Genomic DNA, 15,146 nt, shown 5'->3' with positions numbered 1-15,146 from the left:
AAAATACATTGCTTATTTTTTTAGAATCCTCCTCAGGTGAGGTGAGGTAACGGCAAACACAAGCCCAGGAACTTACTCCATTCATTGAGATGACTGTCCGCTGCCAGTCCTTGTCCTGTAGAGCCTGGGGATCCAGCTGAAATACAAGGAGATGGGAGTGAATGAATGCTTTCACATCAATCAATCGGTGGTATTTATTGAGCACTTAGTGTGTGCAAAACCCTGTACTAAGTGCTTGGAAAAGTACAAGAGAGTCGGTGGACACATTCCCTGCCCACAGTGAGCTTACCATCTAGTTTAAGTTTACGGTGAGATGCAGTATCGCATAGTGACTACAGCATGGGCCTGGGAATCAGATGGTAAAGGGTTCTAATTACATCTCTGCCACTTGTCTGCTGTGTGACCTTGGGCAAGTCACTTCACTTCTTTTGGCCTCAGTTACCTCCTCTGTAAAATGGGGATGGAGATTGTCAGCCCCATGTCGGACAGGGACTGTGTCCAACTTGATTTGCTTGTATCCACCCCAGCACTTAGTAGAGTGCCTGGCACATAATAAATGCTTAACAAATACCATTATTATTATTATTATTGCTATTATAGTAATAATAAGTTCAAATCAGTTCAAATTCTTTCCTCCACATCAGCCTATTAGTTCCTCTTCCTGTTTCTTCAAAAGATGAGCCTGGTTGTCAATAATCTGCCCCATTTGCAGGGGCTATAACTAGCATTATAGCAAAATCAGCAATGAACAAAGATCAGTGCCACTCCAGTTTCCAGACTAGATAGCTGTCACCGACAGTGGGCACTACTATTTCCCCAATCATACAAAAAATGTTGCAAGTTCCAAAACAAAGCTCGTTGTAAAGTCCTGGTTACCGTAAGGAATCGTCCTAGAGCATCAGAATCCTGTGATGTGATTTGGTTTTCACTGTGCTCTTAACTTCTTCAAAGCTCTCCCTGGGGTTTCACTTTTCTGGAGCACAACCCACCCTCTCCCTGGATCTTAGAAAGGCAGTGCCAGGGTGACATATTATTCATTCACCCATTCATTCAATCGTACTTATTGAGTGCTTGCTGTGTACAGAGCACTGTACTAAGCGTTTGGGAGAGTACAATATAACAGAGTTGGTAGACCCATTCCTTGCCCGCATTGAGCTTACAGTCAATCACTCAATCAATCAATCGTATTTATTGAGCACTTACTGTGTGCAGAGCACTGTACTAAGCTCTTGGGAAGTACAAGTTGGCAACACATAGAGACAGTCCCTACCCAACAGTGGGCTCACAGTCTACAAGGGGGAGACAGAAAACAAAACCAAACATACTAACAAAATAAAATAAATAGAATAGATATGTACAAAATAGAATAGATATGTACAAAATAGAACAGATACGTACAAAATAGAATAGATATGTACGAAATAGAATAGATATGTACAAAATAGAATAGATCATCATCATCATCAATCGTATTTATTCAGCGCTTACTGTGTGCAGAGCACTGTACTAAGCACTTGGGATGTACAAATTGGCAACATATAGAGACAGTCCCTACCCAACAGTGGGCTCACAGTCTAAAATAAATAAATAGATATGTACAAAGTCTTGAGCGGTGAGCCACTAGTCCTGCTGCGCCATTGCTTACCAGCCGGGACTGAGTTTGGGGGTAGGGGGAGTCAGTCAGTTGGATTTATTGAGTGCTTACTATGTGCAGGGCACTGTACTAAGCACTTGGGAGAGTGCAATAGAACTATCTAATAGACATAATCCTTGTCCACAGTGAGTTTACAGTCTAGAGGGCATCCTTCTGAACAGTCAGGCCCCAGCAGCATTCAGTGGAGGGAGAGCTGCCAGCTTAGATCCAAAATGAAAGAAAAGACACCAATGCAGGGCGATATCAGTCCAGCAGAAGAGTGGGTAGGTTGGTCACTTGGAGAGAGTGGACAGTTAGAAGATGGGGACCTCTCGGTGGCTGCTGCTTAATGATGGCATTTATTACACACTTACTATGTGCAAAGCACTGTTCTAAGAGCTGGGGAGGTTACAAGGTGATCAGGTTGTCCCACGTGGGGCTCACAGTCTTAATCCCCATTTTACAGATGAGGGAACTGAGGCCCAGAGAAGTGAAGTGACTTGCCCAGAGTCACACAGCTGACAAGTGGTGGAGCTGGGATCCGAACCCGTGACCTCTGACTCCAAAGCCCGGGCTCTTTCCACTGAGCCACGCTGCTTCTCGAGCATTAGCTGGTGGGGAGAGGGTGGATTATTTGGAAGAAGCCAGGAGGTGGACAGCAATTTGAAGCCCACGGTCGAAAATTTTCATTGGCACGAATGAGCCACTGTCAGTTCTGGGGAATGATAATAATAACGATGGTATTTGTTAACTGCTTACTGTGTTCTAAGCACTGGGGGGGATACAAGGTAATCAGGTTGTCCCACGTGGGGCTCACAGTCTTCATCCCCATTTTACAGATGCGGGAACTGAGGCACAGAAAAGTGAAGTGACTTGCCCAAAGTCACACAGCTGACAAGTGGCGGGGCCAGGATCGAACCCACGACCTGGTGACTCCCAAGCTCATGCTCTATCCACTAGGCCAGGCTGCTTCTCCCCCAAATTGGCTTCTGCCTCATCCCAAACCCCTCTGGTCCTCATGGAGTCAGCACAAACATAAAAACACACAGATGCTTGGGGACACCCCTAGTTCCACACATAGAGGGAAACATATCAACTCATGCATGAAGGCACACTTATTAACAGAAACCCAAGCCCGGTGTAACAGAAACTCATTGGGGGCAGAGTCACATACAGAAAGAAACACACATGGTCACTCCCTGCCTGTGAAACACATGAACACACAAACAGGGTCATAAGTGCACAAGGACATGAAAACACCTAAAGAGAAACACAGACAAAGTTTGAGGGGAGGGAGGGAGAGAGGGAAAAAGAGAGGGAGAGATAGAGAGAGGGAGAGAGAGACACACACACCCCAAAAAGGTGAACACAGGGTGGGGAAGCTGGAAGGACAGGTAGGGAGAAGAGAAGATAAGATGAGCAAACAAGGAGAGCAAGAAAGCCTGAAGAGTAACTGGAAGAGAAGAAGGAGGTTGGGAAGGAAAAGGAAGGGTGTGAAAAGACGGGAAAAAATACTTCACAATCTCATGAATAGCTCCCAGGCCTCGATTAGTTATCATCATCAGCAGCAGCAATCGTATTTATTGAGCGCTTACTATGTGCAGAGCGCTGTACTAGGCGCTTGGGAAGTACAAATTGGCAACATATAGAGACAGTCCCTACCCAACAGTGGGCTCACAGTTTAAAAGTTATGTAAGTATGCTTCTGTTGCTTACACTCAGGATTTTGTTTTATATTCTGTCTATTTGGCTTTATGTCTACCCATAAATTATATTATCTGTAATAACCCCACTCATTGGCTTATCATTTTCTCTTATCGCAATCCCCTCAGTGATTCTTTATCCACAGTGGGCACTCAATAAATACAGTTGATAATAATAATAATAACTGTGATATTGTTACGTGCATACTAAAAGAAGCATGGTGTAGTGGATAGAGCACAGGCTTGGGAGTCAGAGGGTCATGGGGTTCTAATCCTGGCTCCGCCACTTGTCTGCTGTGTGACCTCGGGCAAGTCATTTCACTTCTTTGGGCCTCAGTTATTTCATCTGGAAAATGGAGATTGAAACTATGAGCCCAACATGGGACAGGGACTGTGTCCAACCTGATTTGCTTATATCCACCCCAGTTCTTAGTGCAGTGCCTGGCACATAGTAAGCGCTTAAGAAAGACCATTATTATTATTGTTATTATGTGCCAAGCACTCTACTAAGTTCTGGGTTAGGTACAAGACTATGAGCCCAACATGGGACAGGGACTGTGTCCAACCTGATTTGCTTATATCCACCCCAGTACTTAGTACAGTGCCTGGCACATAGTAAGTGCTTAAGAAATACCATTATTATTATTGTTATTATGTGCCAAGCACTCTACTAAGTTCTGGGTTAGGTACAAGACTATGAGCCCAACATGGGACAGGGACTGTGTCCAACCTGATTTGCTTATATCCACCCCAGTACTTAGTACAGTGCCTGGCACATAGTAAGTGCTTAAGAAAGACCATTATTATTATTGTTATTATGTGCCAAGCACTCTACTAAGTTCTGGGCTAGGTACAAGATAATAGGTCAGACACAGTTCCTGCCCCGCCACGGTGCTCACGATATAAAGGGGAGGGGGAACAGGTATTGAATCCCCATTTCGGAGACGAGGAAACTGAGACACAGAGCAGTGACTTGCCCACGGTCACCCTGCAGGCAAATGGCAGAGCTGGGATTAGAACCCAGGTCCTCCGCCTCTTTGGCCTGTATTCCTTCCACTAGGCCACGCTGCTCTTGTGGCTCAGTGGAAAGAGCCCGGGCTTTGGAGTCAGAGGTCATGGGTTCAAATCCCGGCTCTGCCAACTGTCAGCTGTGTGACTTTGGGCAAGTCACTTCACTTCTCTGGGCCTCAGTTACCTCATCTGTAAAATGGGGATTAGGACTGTGAGCCCCTTAAGGGACAACCTGATCACCTTGTAACTTCCCCAGCGCTTAGAACGGTGCTTTGCACATAGTAAGCGCTTAATAAATGCCATCAAAAAAAAAATATTAGATGAAAGCCCACAGCATTCTAGTAAACCCCAAATCTCCCAGCTCCACCCTCCCTAGCAGAGCGAACGTCTGTGGTCTTCCAATCAACACTCCCTCTGCTCCTGTGCCCCGTCCAGAATACGGTCGATCGAAGAACGCGGAGTCTCCGGGGAGGCCTCAGGGGGGTAAGCAGACCAGGCCGCATCTCCAAACCCATCCACCCAGAGATCCACCCGCCCCTCGCCCCAGCCCACCCCCCCGGTACCAGTTTACCCCATGAGAGCACAGCGATTCCGAAGGCAAGCCCACCTTGCTCTTGCACAGTCTGGTACGAACGTGTGCCCACAGGGTGTTGCCGTGAGGGCACAGGCACTTTTCGGCAGAGGCAGCCTGCTTCCTGGCCGGGCAGCTGGGGTGAAAATACTGGAAGAGCCTCTTCATAGTCCCAGGACCAAGCGGCCCTTCCCTCATTCTCAACAAGCAGAGCCGGAGCCTCCCCGTGAGGCTATCCCGTCTCTGCCGGTGGTCTGCGGCTCTGCGTGGAGCCATGCTCTCTGTTACCTTTATGATCGGGGCTTTTCAGGAAGGACCCACCCCCTCCGACGGGGCTGCCAAGGTCGCGGCCAGTTGCTAGATTATTTTTTTTCCACTCTTGCATTACAGGAATTCCCACGTCATGATTTCTCCCAAACCCAGAAGTAGTTTTGTTTCCTTCTGCTCAAGGGCTGATTTCCTACGAGGAATCCCACCTTTTAATATTCCGAGTAACCTTTCACTTCCTGAGCGCTTTCCGACGGTTTGCCTTTCTTTGGAAATTCAGGGTAACCCCGGGAGCCAAGGCCTGTGACTCAGAGGAGGTTTCAGGGACTCCTTTAAGTATCTCCTTTGTGACTGTCTTTTAGAACCAGAGGCAGGAGAGAGGAGTGCTAGAAAGAATTGCTTCTTTCCAAATTCTCCCAGAAGCCAGGTCAAAGCAGGGACAATGGACCCATGAATCCAGGAGCCCCTAACTTAATGACATTAGTTTTAGACTTTGGGGTATCAACTCTCCCCCTCGTCCCCCTCTCCATCCCCCCCATCTTACCTCCTTCCCTTCCCCACAGCACCTGTACAGATGTTTGTACATATTTATTACTCTATTTATTTATTTTACTTGTACATATCTATTCTATTTATTTTATTTTGTTAGTATGTTTGGTTTTGTTCTCTGTCTCCCCCTTTTAGACTGCGAACCCACTGTTGGGTAGGGACTGTCTCTATATGTTGCCAACTTGTACTTCCCAAGCGCTTAGTACAGTGCTCTGCATACAGTAAGCACTCAGTAAATACAATTGATTGATTGAACAGCTCTGGCCTAGTCATGATCATGATCCACCCAGTAAGCAATCCATCAAATCACGGATTGACTGAAAGAGTCATCTGCATCCTTTTATTTTCTTTTTTTACGTAGTATCTGTTAAGCACCTACTTTATGCCAAGCACTGTATTAAGCACAAGCCAATCGGGTCCCACGTGGGGCTCACAATCTAGGTAGGAGGGGGAACAGGTATTGTATTCCCATTTTGATGATGAGGAAGTAGAGACTCAGAGAAGTTAAATGAGTTGCCCAAGGTCACACCGTAGGTACCTGGTGGAGCCAGGATTAGAACTCAGGGCCTCCGACTCCCAGGCTTGTGCTTAGAGAAGCAGCGTGGCTCAGTGGAAAGAGCACGGGCTTTGGAGTCAGAGGTCATGGGTTCGAATTCCGGCTCCACCAATTAGCTTTGTGACTTTGGGCAAGTCACTTAACTTCTTGGAGCCTCAGTTCCTTCATCTGTAAAATAGGGATTAAGACTGTGAGCCCCACGTGGGACAACCTGATCACCTTGTATCCCCCTCCGCCAGCACTTAGAACAGTGCTTTGCACATAGTAAGCGCTTAACAAATGCCATCATTATTATTATTATTATTATCTTCCCGCTAGGTCACGCTAAAGATGAGGTAACTGAGTCACAGAGAAAATAATGATAATAATAATAATGATATAGCATTTATTAAGCACTTACTATGTGCAAAGCACTGTTCTAAGCACTGGGGAGGTTACAAGGTGATCAGGTTGTCCCACGGGGGGCTCACACTCTTAATCCCCATTTTATAGATGAGGTAACTGAGGCACAGAGAAGTTAAGTGACTTGCCCTAAGTCACACAGCTGACAACTGGTGGAGCCGGGATTTGAACCCCTGACCTCTGACTCCAAAGCCCGGGCTCTTTCCACTGAGCCACGCTGCTAAGTGACTTGCCCGAGGTCACAGAGCAGACAAGTGGTAGAGTCCGAATTAGAACCCAGGTCCTCTGAATTCCAGGCCTGTGCGCTCTTTCCACTAGGCCACGTTACTTCCTTGTTGTTGTCCCCGGAGATAATAATAATAACAATAACAATTATGGTACTCGTTAAGGGCTTACTATGTGCCAAGCACTATTCTAAGCATGGTAGATACAAGTTAATCAGGTTGGACAAAGTCCTTGTCCCACATTAGACTCACCCTTTAAATCCCCCTTTCATAGAGACTCTCTTCTAGACTGTGAGCCCACTGTAGGGGAGGGACCATCTCTATATGTTGCCAACTTGTACTTCCCAAGCGTTAGTACAGTGCTCTGCACACAGTAAGTGCTCAATAAATACGATTGAATGAATGAATGAATGAATAGAGGTAACAGACAGAGAGAAGTTAAGTGACTTGCCGAAGGTCACACAGCAGACATGTGGCGGAGCTGGAATTAGAACCTGCTCATGAACCTTCTAGACTGGGAGCCCACTGTTGGGTAGGGAACGTCTCTATATGTTGCCAACTTGTACTTCCCAAGCGCTTAGTACAGTGCTCTGCACACAGTAAGCACTCAATAAGTACGATTGAATGAATGAATGGAGGTAACTGAGACAGAGAGAAGTTAAGTGACTTGCTGAAGGTCACACAGCAGACACGTGGCGGAGCTGGGATTAGAACCTGCTCATGAACCTTCTAGACTGGGAGCCCACTGTTGGGTAGGGAACGTCTCTATATGTTGCCAACTTGTACTTCTCAAGTGCTTAGTACAGTGCTCTGCACACAGTAAGCACTCAATAAATACGATTGAATGAATGAATGGCTCAACTGTACTCTACCTGTGTAAATAAGTGCAGTACTTGTAGCTCCTGCTGCCTTGCCCTCACCGTTCAGCTAGTTACACACCTCCTTTCCCAATCCCTCCCGCCTCCCACTAACCGGAGCATCGGATATCGGGTCAGAAAGGCCACTTCCATCCCCCAAAGGCTGGATCCTCTCCAAAGAGAATGGCATGTACTTAAGGGAGAGGAAGCAGGATAAGGATACCAAGGTTACCAGGACTTCGAACATCTCTTCTATTCTAAATGACAACAAAAAGAACCACCCCGAAAATCCCACCAAACCACAGTTAGCGTGCTTTTCGCATTGTTATTTAAAGCACTAGTGAGATAGGCAAGTGAAAGAAGGAGGCTGGGCAAAAACATCACCCAGCTGAGAGCGAGACTAGGAAATAACAAGAAGTCAAAGGGAAAATTTGAGTCTAATTTACGTTAATCAGGAGTTTACAATAAGGAAATATCCAGTGATTAATTTGAGGGTCTGGAGCTGGCTGAGTGGAGAGGAGGGGACAATGGAGGCAGCCACTGGCTCTGTAGGCTGTGGACGGGGAGGGAAAATGGCAGAGAAAAGTCTCAATTAGGGAGCTCTCCCAAGGCTGTGACGAGGCTGATGGGGTGTATCAGGGGGACCACTGGGAACTGTCTGCCTTGAATCCCCGTTATGATTCTGAGTACCCCTTTAGGTGTTGTTGGTGGAGGCCAGAACTGGCTGAGAGGATCTGCCCCAGAGCTGCTACAGCAGCTAAGGCACAGCTGCTAAACCCACTCTGGGTACATCATCAATCGTATTTATTGAGCGCTTACTATGTGCAGAGCACTGTACTAAGCGCTTGGGAAGTACAAATTGGCAACATATAGAGACAGTCCCTACCCAACAGTGGGCTCACAGTCTAAAAGAGTGGGCTCACAGTCTACAAGACATCAGCCTAAGGAGCCCTAGATAAACTCTGGCAGAACCGGCACCCCAAAACACCAACCGGCCCAGTATTTTCCACTCAAGGTTTTTCCAGAATGCAAAGAAACCACACTATTTTATGGTATTTGTTAAGCACTTTTTTTTTAAATGGCATTTGCTAAACTCTTACTATGTGCAAAGCACTGTTCTAAGCGCTGGGAGGGATACAATGTGATCAAGTTGTCCCACGTGGGGCTCACAGTCTTCATCCCCATTTTTACAGATGAGGGAACTGAGGCTCAGAGAAGCGAAGTGACTTGCCCAAGGTCACACAGCAGACTCGTGGTGGAGCCGGGATTCAAACCCGTGACCTCGGACTCCAAAGCCCGTGCTCTTTCCGCTGAGCCACCCTGCTTATTATGTGCCAGGCACTGTTCTAAGCGCTGGGGTAGGTACAAAGTAAGCAGGGTGAACACAGTCCCTGTCCCACATGGGGCTCACGGTCTTTATCTCCATTTTACAGATGAGGTCGCTGAGGCCCAGAGAAGTGAAGTGACTTGCCTAAGGTCACACAGCAGACAATTAGAACCCAGGTCCTTCTGATTCCCAGGCCTGTGCTCTATCCGCTTCACCGTGCTGCTTCTATTACTTGAAGAGTACAGTTGCCCTTCCGAGCGAAGACATCTTTGCCATTTTGTGAGCGTCACCCAGGGAGCATCCCTTGAGTATTTTGTCCATGAAAATACAGTAGTGCCCCCTTTTCTGACACCTCTCCATTTGGGCGAACGTTGCTCATACCTAAGAAGGTGAGAGGAAAGTTATGCCCTACTCCAAGCAGCACACGTGCTTGAGATTTTGGCTTTTCTTTTGCCACGGTGATGATGGTCCTAGGTCCTAGGACCCGACACCGTGGGCCCAGTGGCACCCACTGTGAGAGAGCTGGTAAGAAGACAGGTGCCATCTGCTATCATGGAATCAATCGATCAATCCTATTTACTGAGCACTTACTGTGTGCAGAGCACCGTACTAAGCGCTTGGGAGAGTAGAACGCAACAATATAACAGACACATTCCCTGCCCACAACCAGCTTACAGTCTACAGGGGGGAACACACCATCTCTGAGACTTTAAGAGCAGCAGACCCCATGTCTGACTGAATATAGGATAAATCCCAAATGGAATTAGAGACTTTGAAAATACAGACGGGCGAACAGGAGGTACACACTTTCTATTCTATAAATAGAACAGAGAAGCAGAGAAGCAGCGTGGCTCAGTGGAAAGAGCATGGGCTTTGGAGTCAGAGGTCATGGGTTCGGATCCCGACTCCGCCACGTGTCTGCTGTGTGATCTTGGGCAAGTCACTTAACTTCTCTGGGCCTCAGTTACCTCATCTGTAAAATGGGGATTAAGACTGTGAGCCCCACGTGGGACAACCTGATCACCCTGTATATCCTCCCCAGCGCTTAGAACAGTGCTTTGCACATAGTAAGCGCTTAACAAATGCCTATTATTATTATTATTATTATTATTATTATTATTATTAAATGCCCATCCCTGAGCAAACATAGGTTTGGAAGAGACTCAGATCCCCTGGGGCTTAACCCTAAAAACAGCATGCTGCAGAAAACCTGCTTTGTCTCCATGACTGACTACCCAATTTTTGCTTCTCCTCATCAGAGCTTTGGCAGTGAGAAGCAGCAGCAGCGTGGCCAGGTAGACAGAGCCCAAGCCTGGGAGTTAGAAGGACCTGGGTTCTAATCCTGACTCTGCCACTTGTCTGCTGTGTGTCCTTGGACAAGTCACTTCACTTCTCTGTGCCTCAGTTACCTCATTTCATGCTCCTCCCCCTCTCCATCCCCCGCCTTACCTCCTTCCCCTCCCCACAGCACCTGTATATATATATGTATGTTTGTATGTATTTATTTTATTTGTACATATTTATTTTATTTTGTTAATATGTTTTGTTTTGTTCTCTGTCTCCCCCTTCTAGACTGTGAGCCCACTATTGGGTAGGGACTGTCTCTATATGTTGCCAACTTGTACTTCCCAAGCGCTTAGTACAGTGCTCTGCACACAGTAAGCGCTCAATAAATACGATTGAATGAATGAATGAATGCATAAGTAGCTCATGGGACATGGACTGTTTCCAATCTGATTAGTTTGTATCTACCCTAGTACTTAATACAGTGCCTGGCATGAATCAATCAATCAATCAATCATATTTATTGAGCACTTACTGTGTGCAGAGCACTGTACTAAGCGCTTGGGAAGTACAAGCTGGCAACATATAGAGACAGTCCCTACCCAACAGTGGGAAGCACTACAGTATCATGAAAAAAAAAAAAAGAGGGAGAGGTCAGGTACCAGCCTCTTGCCACGTGCTGGAGGTTTCTAACTGGGCATAAAATTTCTTGGAGGATAGGAAAGGGAAAATAATAATAGTGGCAGTAGCAATTGACATGCAGGACGGAGAATGGTTAGAGTGGAGAAATGAAGCAAGGGAAGTAGAAAATGAGAATAAGAATACAGGCAATGTGGCTTAATGGAAAGAGCACGGGACTGGGGGTCAGGGAAACCCAGGTTATTTTTCTGGCCCCAACTTGCCTTCTGTGGCACTTTGGGCTATGTAGTGGATAGAGCACAGGCTTGGGAGTCAGAAGGTCATGGGTTCTAATCCTGGCTCCGCCACTTGTCTGCTGTATTACCTTGGGCAAGTCACTTCACTTCTCTGGGCCTGGGTTACCTCATCTGTAAAGTGGGGCCTGAGACTGGGAGTCCCATGTGGGACAGGGGCTGTGTCCAACCTGATTTGCTTGTATCTTCCCCAGCGCTTAGTATAATGCCTGGCACACAGTAAGCACTTAAATACCACACTTATTATTATTACTATCAATCAATCGTATTTATTGAGCGCTTACTGTGTGCAGAGCACTGTACTAAGCGCTTGGGAAGTACAAGTTGGCAACATATAGAGACAGTCCCTACCCAACAGTGGGCTCACAGTCTAAAAGAGTCTAAATCACAGTCTAAATTACTACCCCCCGCCCTCCCATGGCTTAGGACCCAACCCTTCTTCTGCAAGATGGGAGCTCGGGCTTGAGACGAGGACTGGACCACTGACCCCCACTTATCCCTTCCCGGCCCTTCCTTCAAACACCCGGGCCCTGGGACGGTGCCAGAGGGAAGGGTCGCTGAACCCCGCCACCCCATCTTCCGCAAGCTGGGGGCTGTGATCGAGTCAAGGGGAGGGTCGCTGATCTACCCCCACCCTCGGGCTCTAATCCCAACTCTGTCACTTATCTGCTCTGTGACCTTGGGCAAGTAAGTCACAACTTCTCTGCACCTCAGTTACCTCTTCAGTAAAATGGGATTAAGAATCTGAGCCCTAAATGAGACATGGACAGTGTCCAACCTGATTACCCTGTATCTTTCCCAGCCCTTAGAAGTGCCTGAAATGTAGTAACTGCTTAATAAATAGAACAGTGCTTTGCACATAGTAAGTGCTTAATAAATGCCACTATTATTATTATTATTAATAATAATAAATACCGTTAGAAAAAATCATGCCCATCCACAGCGAAGGGGAGTGGTTTACTGCCTCAAGAGCAGCAGCCAACCCTCAGAAGCTGCCCTTCTGCCCATGACTCCTCTGCTCCAAACTCTTCCCTGCCTCTGGTCTTCGAAAAATTGTTTATGAAAAGCCTGGGGGGAACAGTCAACAAAGCCCCAGGCGATCAAGGAAAAGAATGAGGGCTTGCTAGGCGGCACTTTCATGAGAGAGCGATTGGTTGGAGCCCTTTTATCTGCCAGGGGGTCTGGCCACAGGAAAAGGACCCCTAGAAGCAGGCCTTGGCCTGCTGCTCTTAATCCCACGGAAGCAGTATATTGTTAAAGTGTTTCCCGACTTTCCACAAGAAGATTGAGAAATGACATTTGGAGATTTTTAAATGAACTCTTGAGTCAAAGAGATTCCAAAATATGCACTAATTGAGAAAACAAATTCCATGAGAAAAAGACTCTCTTATGGTGGAAGCCCTCGCCTCTCCCCACCCAGACCAATTGATGATCTTCCTTCCTCCTTGGATGCCGCGTCGAGGCTGGGTTAAAAAACAACTTGGCACACAGAGCCCATTTTCCATGGATCTCTATGCTGGCTGTCGGCCATCCGCTCAGGCATATGATTCATAAATCCCAGTCTGGGAAATCAGAAGCCTTTTTTTTCCCAATTTTTTGTTTTCCAACGAAGTCAGGGAGGGCAGATATCGGAACTTCTCTTTTTATTCCTAGAAATGGACTTGAAATGAGACTTGAAATGTGACAAGTAGCACGGCCTCTGAGAAGAAGCAGGGCCTCGTGAATAGGTAACAGGCCTGGGAGTCGAAAGGACCTGAGTTTTAATCCTGATTCCACCACTTTTCTGCTGGGTGACCTTGGACAAGTCATTTAATTTCTCTGAGCACCTCATCTGTAAAATGGGGATTAAGACCGTAAGTCCCAGGTGGGATATGGACTGGATCCAACCTGATTAGGCGATATTTACCCTAGTGCTTGGCACATAGTAAGTGCTTATATACCATGAAAAAATGAGGGTTAGTTCATAAATACTTACTGGATTCTTTGGAGTTTGGCAGTGAGACAAACTCTTTCCCTTCTACTTAGGGTGGTCCCTGATGGAACAATAATACTGTCCTCATTTTGCAGAAGTGTTTGTCCAGGGGGGCTGACCACCATTCCACCTGCTGCAGAGCCATTCCTTCCCAGGCCCTTCTGAAATGGACTTCACTTCCGAGCCACAGAACTCACTGCTACGAGCCGTGGTTCAAATCCAGGCTCTAGTGGCATACTAGAAGTAATAATTATAATTACGGTATTTGTTAAGCCTTCACTATGTGCCAGGCACTGTACTAAGTGCTGGGGTGGCTATAAGCAAATTGGTCCCTGTCACACTTGGGGCTGACAGTCTTGTTCCCCAATTTACAGATGGGGTAACTGAGGCACAGAGAAGTTACGTGACTTGCCCAAGATCACACAGAAGAAGGGCCGGAATTAGAATCCGTGACCTTCTGACACCCAGGCCCTTGCTCTATCCACTATGCTCTCCACAACATCGTCAAGATTCGTCCTTTCCTCTCCATCCAAACCGCTACCTTGCTGGTTCAATCTGTCATCCTATCCCGATTGGATTACTGCATCAGCCTCCTCTCTGATCTCCCATCCTCCTGTCTCTCCCCACTTCAGTCTATACTTCACGCTGCTGCTCAGATCATCTTTGTGCAGAAACGTTCTGGGCAAGTTACTCCCCTCCTCAAAAATCTCCAGTGGCTGCCTGTCAACCCATGAATCAAGCAAAAACTCCTCACCCTGGGCTTCGAGGCTGTCCATCACCTCGCCCCCTCCTACCTCACCTCCCTTCTCTCCTTCTACAGCCCAGTCCACACTCTCCGCTCCTCTGCCGCTAACCTCCTCGCTGTACCTTGCTCTGCACACAGTAAGCGCTCAATAAATACGATTGAGTGATTGATTGTACCTCATTCTCACCTGTCCCGCTGTCGACCCCCGCCCAACGTCCTTCCCCTGGCCTGGAATGCCCTCCCTCCACACATCCGCCAAGCTAGCCCTCTTCCTCCCTTCAAAGCCCTACTGAGAGCTCACCTCCTCCAAGAGGCCTTCCCAGACCGAGCCCCCTTTTCCTCTCCTCCTCCCCATCCCCCCTGCCCTACCTCCTTCCCCTCCCCACAGCACTTATATATATTTTACTCCATTAGTCTATTTATTTATTACTCTATTTTAGTTGTACAAATTTACTATTTTATTTATTTTGTTAATGATGTGCATATAGCTTTAATTCTACTTGTTCTGATAACTTTGACACCTGTCTACATGTTTTATTTTGTTGTCTGTCTCCCCCTTCTAGACTGTGAGCCCACTTTTGGTTAGGGACCGTCTCTATATGTAGCCAACTTGTACTTCCCAAGTGCTTAGTACAGTGCTCTGCACACAGTAAGCACTCAATAAATACGATTGAATGAATGGGAAGGGGACTGCCAATGTGTCCAGCTGGTCTACTGACAACCCTAACCACATCAAATAAATGTGGGCCTTGGCTTAGACTCCATATTGACTTATCTATAAGTTTTTTCTTGAAATTGGCAGTGGCTAGCCCTGATCAGCCCATCAGGAGTGAGGACATGGGGCTTTGCCAAGGAGGATTACAAATTACTGGGGATGCAGATGGTTCACTGGTTAGTGGACACATGCATATCTCATGAAACTATTAGGATATTTTCAGACTGCCATAGGGATTCACATGATTCCAGGCTTCTCCCTTATTAAGGATGGCATTTGTTAAGCGCTTATTATGTGCACAGCACCTCATTAGACTGTAAATTCCTTGAGGGCAGGGATTCATGTCTACCAACTCCATTGTGTTCTCCCAAATGCTTACTACAGTGGACTGCACCAAGT

At 46.9% G+C, this 15,146-nt stretch overlaps 1 protein-coding gene across 1 annotated transcript in view; it reads right to left on the bottom strand.

Moving 5' to 3' along the window:
• The window catches only part of BCR (BCR activator of RhoGEF and GTPase), a 231,435-nt gene that overhangs the window by 15,594 nt on the left and 200,695 nt on the right, over positions 1–15,146 (bottom strand). Inside the window, exon 17 of the mRNA XM_038762448.1 lies at positions 77–136. Within this exon, the coding sequence (XP_038618376.1) occupies positions 77–136 (60 nt within the window). The remainder of the gene's footprint in view (positions 1–76; positions 137–15,146) is intronic.

This window comes from Tachyglossus aculeatus, chromosome 21 (genome assembly GCF_015852505.1).
Source record: "Tachyglossus aculeatus isolate mTacAcu1 chromosome 21, mTacAcu1.pri, whole genome shotgun sequence".
In the NCBI taxonomy this organism is placed as follows: domain Eukaryota; kingdom Metazoa; phylum Chordata; class Mammalia; order Monotremata; family Tachyglossidae; genus Tachyglossus; species Tachyglossus aculeatus.
The sequence above is the reverse complement of the archived record's forward strand: the minus strand, read 5'-3'. Positions and strand labels throughout refer to the sequence as shown.